This window comes from Netta rufina, assembly GCF_964035555.1.
Source record: "Netta rufina genome assembly, chromosome: 12".
Classification (NCBI taxonomy): domain Eukaryota; kingdom Metazoa; phylum Chordata; class Aves; order Anseriformes; family Anatidae; genus Netta; species Netta rufina.
Window position 1 is genome coordinate 10648724 of NC_140135.1, and position 6990 is coordinate 10655713.

Sequence of the window (6990 nt, forward strand, 5' to 3'; positions counted from 1 at the left end):
AGAGCAATTGCAGTTCTCTTCAATGCTTCTTCATTTCATGGTTTACTTGGTCAAAATATGATCTTTTGTTATGCTCCTTGGTTGACTTTTGATTCAGTCTCTAAGCAAGGAATGTTGGTGGGAGTAGGGATCTGTCTTTGATATCATCTTTATGGTGTTTCACCTGCTAAACGAGCAAGGAAGTTTTTAACATCCGGCTTAATATAGCTGGTTAAACAAAACTGGCACCTTCATCTGTACACCTGCATTTCTGTGCCTGTTAAAATATACTTATAAGCCAGATATTTTTCTAAATTAATTTTATTATAAACCTATTCTCTCTATTCTAGAAGTTTATTTAAATAAAGCAATACAGAAAAACAGCTTAAACTATAAGCAAATCCTTCTAAACCAGGCCCTTTTTATACATGCATTCCCTTTTATGTGAATAGTACTTTGTTAATGGTTCAATAATTAAGGGAGTTTACATTTTAAAGACTTTAGTTTTTAATTGGCTGAATATTAATCATAGATCACTTTCAGTTCTGTTGTGATATGCAAATTATTGATGTCTCAGCTGCATTTGTTTTCAGGTATCAGTCTATCCGCATAATGCAAAATAACATTCTGCAATTATTTCATTTAGATGCAGACAGCTTTCAGAGCAAGCTATTTATTTCATATCTGTAAATGAAGAAAGCAGTTGCTGTTTTTCCATTCCTTGATGTTTACTACCCCAAACTACCACTGGTATGGGTGCAATACATGACCAGTTTTCTATGTGAAATTATGTTAGCGTTCACAGTAAAGGACAAACAGTTGAACTCTCCTTGCAAGATTTCATTTGGTTAACTGACTCTTCTGCCTGGGAAAGAGATGTCACCTTGTTCAGGGGTACTCGTTACCTTTTAAACTCAAATGGAGAGTAAATAGGAGTTCTCAATTAGCAGAATCTGTTTTGCACAAGTGCCTAACATTGGAGGATTTTTTTTTTCATCAGACTGCAGCTGTTACCTAAGCAGAGGAGGAATTTCACCTAACCACAAAGAATAAAATGCACAAATAGCCGCGTTGTCTTAAGAACGGGTTGGTTACGTCTCCTCACAGTGATTTTGTTCCATAATTGCGATTCACATTGAATGCAGCAAATGTTACCGTCCTGCCCACTCAGTTTCCACCTCTACTTTTGTTTCAAGGCGGGGGAGGGGGGGAATTGTCAGAAAACCCGAGGAGAGGAGGGGGGGTCCTTTCTTTCCTCTCCTTCCCCCTCTCTGCTTTTCCCAGCACCGCGGTGCTGGGCGGCCGGGGGCGGGCTGGCCCCGTCCCGGCTGTGCCGCGGGCTGCACTTGTGGCTGCGGCCGCCCATGGCAGCAGCAGCGGGGCCCCGCTGCTCTCACCGCCCCGGGGGGCGCCGCCCGCCCCGCCGCAGCCGCCCGAGCTCCCCGGGGGCGCAGCCCGGCATCTCTCCGGGAAAGGTAACGGCGTGTGCGGGAGAGGCTTTGGAGGCTGCGATGTGCTGGGCTTGCCTCCCCGGAGCGGCGTCTCCTTCCCTCTCCGAGCGTGTGTGCGTCTGTGAGCGAGGCGAAGGGGAGGGGGCTCTCTGCTGCGTGCAAGGGGTGGGCGAGAGCAGTGCGATGGGAGCGGGCGCCCGTGTGCAGAGGGATCCTCTCCCCGCATGTGTGCGGAGGACCGCGGTGGCGGGGCAGGGCTCGGCGGGGCGCTTGCTGCATGCGGCGGAGCTCGCCGGGCTACCGCAGCGCCGGGCAGCGCCTCCGCTCCGCACCCGGCGCCGCCGGGGGGTGCTGGCCCCGGGGGAGGGGGGCTCCGCGGAGCTGCCGGCGGGGAGACTTCGAGGGGAGAGCAGCGGAGCGCGGCGGGGCCGCGACGACCCCCGGCCGCCGAGGTAGGGAGGGTGCCGAGCCGGCCGCCGAGCATCCCCCCCAGTCCCCGGGGGCGGCCGGCCGCCCCGCCGGGCGTGCGAGTGCGGGCGGGGAGGGGGCCGCGGCGTTTGCGGTGGCGTTTTAATTGCTCGGAATTATTCCGAAGGTTTTGTTGCTACTACTGTAATGATTATTGCTGTTTTAAAAGGGGGAGGGGGGGGGTGCAAAGCTGAGGAGACGGTGGCTTCCTGCCGGAGTCCTCTCCATCGCGCTCGCTTCTTCCCGGCAGCCGGCCGCCCCCCGGAGCCCCGGCGGGGCTGCATGAGCCGCTGGAGGTGCGGGAGGGACGGGAGGGCAGGATCCGTGCGGCGGGGCTGGGGAAGAGGGCGTGAGGATGAATGCCCTGCGGGCTGGACTTTGCAAAGGTGCGGGAAGAGGCGGAGGGGGGGAAGCGGGGGGGGGCACACGGCTGTACCTTGTTGCGGAGGGGTGGAAGGGATGCCGGGCTGCATCGCCGCGCTGTGCCCGCTCCCAGCCGCCGGGTGTGCGCGGAGCGTGTGCGCCCGCACCCCGCCTGCTTTCCCTCGCCGGGAGGCAGAGGGCGACGGGGCGCCCACGGCACGGGGGAGCCGGCACCAGGCAAGCCGGCTCCGGCCACCGTGTTGCGGCAAAAAATTGCGGTAGTGCCTGCGCTCCTGGCCGGGCTCGCCGCCCCAGCGCCGCGCCGCGTCCCCGCTCGGCACCGGCCGGGGCCCCGGGGCTGAGGAAGAGGAGGGGACCCGAGCGTGGGCGAGGCAGGGATACGGGGGGGGGAGCTGGGGCAGGGGGCGCGGGGCTGCCCCCGGGCACTCTCGCCGCGGGTAGGGCCGGCAGCCCGCGGGGATCAGCAGCTGCTGCTCCGCACCCTCTGCTCCCTCTGGCCCCTCTCCGGGGCCTCCCTGACCCCTTCAGCCATCCCTTTCCCTCTCCCTTCCTTGCTCCCTCCGCTTTCCCCCTCCCTCTTGTCCTTCTGTCCTCCCTTCCTTCCTCCCTTGTCCCTCCTCTGCCCTCCCTTCCAGGTCCCCCGGCGCATCCTCTCCTCCCTGCGGCTCCCTCCAGCCCGATTCTCCTCCCTCCAGCTGGCTCCTGCTTTTTCCACTCCATCCTGGCTCCCTCCTTTCAACTCGGTGGCTTCCCACAGCGGGAAATGAGAGGGACAACAAGTTGGGAAATGGGGCAATGGGAAAGCTGGGGGTGGGGGAGGGATGGGGGAGTGGGATGAGAGGGGGAGTAACGCATCGATTATTGACTGATTTTTTTAAAAGGGGGACGGGGGGGAAATCCAGCTTTTAACTCAGAGGAAATGCTGTGGCTCCAGTTCTGCGTGAAAAATGGCAGCTCAGCTGGCCTGACAATATGTGGAGGGTTCTTGAAAGCCACTGCTGTATCAGTGCAGGGATCAGAGCAAATTACATAAGGTTGTTTTTTGTGTTTTTTTTTTTTAAAAAAAAAGTTCCTCTCAGGCAGGTTTCGGTAGTGTCAAACTGGCAAACTGTGGCTGAATACCCTGCAAGTCAGGGTATTGTTATTCCGGGGGATGGGGCTGTATGCCTGTGCATGCTTCTTTCATATCTGTGTGCTTGCATTGGTCACCCGGAGCTGATCTTCTCATTTTGTGGATAACTCATTGTATTTCTGTGATCAATGTACCACCAATTCTTTTAAACTGGCTATAACAAGAGACAGAAACTATATTTGTGCATGCCTGTGTATCCCTTGAGTGAATTTCACTCTTACTGTAGTGATAACCTGTATGCGTCAACGCAATAGATACCTACACTGAGTATTGACATTCTCTTCTGTGCCTGCATCTTCATCCTTTCTATATGGTGCTTTCCCAACCTAGATGCTTGGGCATGCATAACATCAGCATTTATGTTTAATATCCCTGAAACGCACAGCAACATATGAGCAGTGCAGGGCTGAGGAGAGTAAATATGCATAAAATTGGAATCTCCTTTGGTTATTTTACTTTGTTAGCTATGCATGTTTGTCATGTACAACAGATAGAAATATATTTGACAGACCTTAAAGTTATTTGTGTTTGTTTACAGAGATTTACATTCTGTATTTGAAATTCTAGCTCCTGTGTATTTGTTTGGTTGTTAAAATCTTTCATGTTATTTTAAATTCAATGCTTGTAGTTTATCTATAATCCTTGGCAGGTACAGTAGCTCAATGGAATACAATTTTTAACCCAAATGACTTTTTGGAACAATGACAACTGAAAAACGTTTTCTTTTTTCTTTCCTTCTTTCTTCTTTAGATTCTTTATCTTTGTTCAGGAGCCTAAGGTTGCTTGCTGATCACAAGAAGATGTTTCTGTGGCTCTTTCTGGTTCTGTCATCTCCAGTTTCTTCTACAACTGCAGATGCTGATATATCTGTGGAAATTTGCAATGTTTGCTCCTGTGTGTCAGTTGAGAATGTACTTTATGTCAACTGTGAGAAGGTTGCAGTCTACAGACCAAATCAGCTTAAACCACCGTGGTCTAATTTTTACCACCTAAATTTTCAAAACAACCTGCTAATTATTCTATATCCAAATACCTTTCTTAATTTCACACATGCAGTGTCCTTGCAATTGGGTAATAATAAGTTACAGAACATTGAGGGAGGGGCCTTTATGGGTCTTAGTGCATTAAAACAGTTGCACTTGAACAACAATGAATTAAAGATTCTCCGAGCTGACACTTTCCTGGGCATAGAGAACTTGGAGTATCTCCAAGCTGACTACAATTTAATCAAGTTTATTGAACGGGGAGCCTTTAATAAGCTTCACAAGCTGAAAGTCCTTATCCTTAATGACAATCTGATTTCATTCCTTCCCGATAATATTTTTCGATTTGCTTCTCTAACCCATCTGGATATACGAGGGAATCGAATACAGAAGCTTCCATACATTGGAGTCCTGGAACACATTGGGCGAATTGTCGAATTACAGCTGGAAGACAACCCCTGGAATTGTACTTGTGATTTGTTGCCCTTGAAAGCATGGCTGGAGAACATGCCCTATAATATCTACATTGGAGAAGCTATCTGTGAAACTCCCAGCGACTTGTATGGAAGGTTGCTGAAAGAAACCAACAAGCAAGAGCTGTGCTCCATGGGGACAGGGAGTGATTTTGATGTGCGTGTTCTACCTCCCTCACAGCTGGAGCCTGGTTACAGCACACCAAATGGCCACACCACTCAAACATCAGTGCACAGATTAGTCACAAAGCCGCCGAAGACTACAAATCCTTCAAAGATCTCGGGGATAGTAGCAGGCAAAGCGCTGTCTAATCGTAATCTCAGTCAAATTGTATCTTATCAGACCAGGGTGCCTCCTTTAACTCCTTGCCCAGTCCCCTGCATTTGCAAAACACATCCTTCAGACTTGGGATTAAGTGTAAATTGCCAAGAAAGAAATATAGAGTCAATGGCTGAACTCCTACCAAAACCTTTAAATGCCAAGAAATTGCATGTAAATGGCAACTATATTAAGGATGTGGACACTACAGATTTCATTGAATTTGAGGGGCTGGATTTACTACATCTAGGCAGCAATCGGATTTCGGCGATCAAAGGAGAAGTTTTCCGCAACCTTACAAATTTACGGAGATTGTATCTCAATGGCAATCAGATTGAGCGTCTGAGCCCAGAAATGTTTGCTGGCCTCCACAACTTGCAGTATCTGTATTTGGAATACAATGTCATCAAAGAAATCTTAGCAGGCACCTTTGACTTGATGCCAAATTTGCAGTTGCTCTACCTGAACAACAATCTTCTGCGCAGCTTGCCAGCATACATTTTTGCTGGGGCACCGCTTGCCAGGCTGAATCTGAGGAACAATCATTTCATGTACTTACCTGTAAGTGGTGTTCTTGATCAGCTAAAATCTCTTACACAAATTGATTTGGAAGGTAATCCGTGGGACTGCACTTGTGATTTAGTTGCTTTAAAACTGTGGCTTGAAAAACTAAATGAAGGTATTGTGGTGAAGGAATTAAAATGTGAAACACCTGTACAGTTTGCTAACATTGAACTTAAGTCTCTGAAAAATGAGATCCTCTGTCCTAAACTTTTAAACAAGCCATCTGGTCTGTTCACTAGTCCCGTGCCCGCTGTCTCTTTTACTACACCACTGGGACCGGTTCGGAGTCCTCCTGGTGGCCCAGTTCCATTGTCCATCCTAATCTTAAGCATATTAGTTGTGCTTATTTTAACAGTGTTTGTTGCTTTTTGTCTTCTTGTTTTTGTGCTTCGTCGCAACAAAAAACCAACTGTAAAGCATGAAGGGATTGGAAATCAAGAATGCAGTTCTATGCAACTGCAGCTAAGAAAGCACGATCACAAGTCAAACAAAAAAGACGGACTAGGCGCAGAGGCCTTCATTCCTCAAACCATTGAGCAGATGAGTAAAAGCCATACTTGTGGCTTAAAGGAGTCTGAAACGGGCTTCACGTTTGCTGATCCACCAGGGCAAAAAGTCATTCTGAGAAATATTAATGACAAGGAGAAGGATTTATTGCATGTGGACACAAGAAAAAGACTTAGCACAATCGATGAACTGGACGAGTTATTCCCTGGGAGGGATTCCAATGTATTTATTCAAAATTTCCTTGAAAGTAAAAAAGAATACAACAGCATAGGGGTCAGTGGCTTTGAAATACGTTACCCAGAGAAACAACAAGACAAAAAAAACAAGAAATCTCTAATAGGTGGTAATCATAGTAAAATTGTAGTAGAACAAAGGAAAAGTGAATATTTTGAACTAAAAGCTAAACTTCAAGGTTCACCTGACTACCTTCAAGTCCTTGAAGAACAAACAGCTTTGAATAAAATATAGATCATGCAATCTTATTGCCTACAGAGGACATTTATTTAATGATGAAAGTGCCTTTTGTTGACTTTTAACTTCCAAATACTATATTATATTGATAGGCATAGAGGCAGGTGTATCCAGGGGTGTTTGATTAACTGTAGCTGCATATGACTTGTGAAGTAGAGGAGAATCTCCTTAATAGATTTTACTACATAAAGCTCATACCCTGTGGAATCCTATAGGGATACTGCAAACTCTATTGCCAAAGGGATGCTTTATACACATT

The 6990-nt window shown here is 48.3% G+C and overlaps 1 protein-coding gene across 1 annotated transcript; it reads left to right on the plus strand.

Moving 5' to 3' along the window:
* Positions 1-1654: 1654 nt before the first annotated feature.
* Positions 1655-6728, plus strand: SLITRK4 (SLIT and NTRK like family member 4; the record flags this gene model as incomplete). Its single annotated transcript, XM_084293948.1, has 2 exons — positions 1655-1882; positions 4165-6728. The coding sequence occupies exons 1-2, from the start codon at positions 1708-1710 to the stop codon at positions 6726-6728; spliced, it is 2739 nt and encodes a 912-aa protein (XP_084150074.1). The 5' UTR covers positions 1655-1707.
* Positions 6729-6990: the final 262 nt, after the last annotated feature.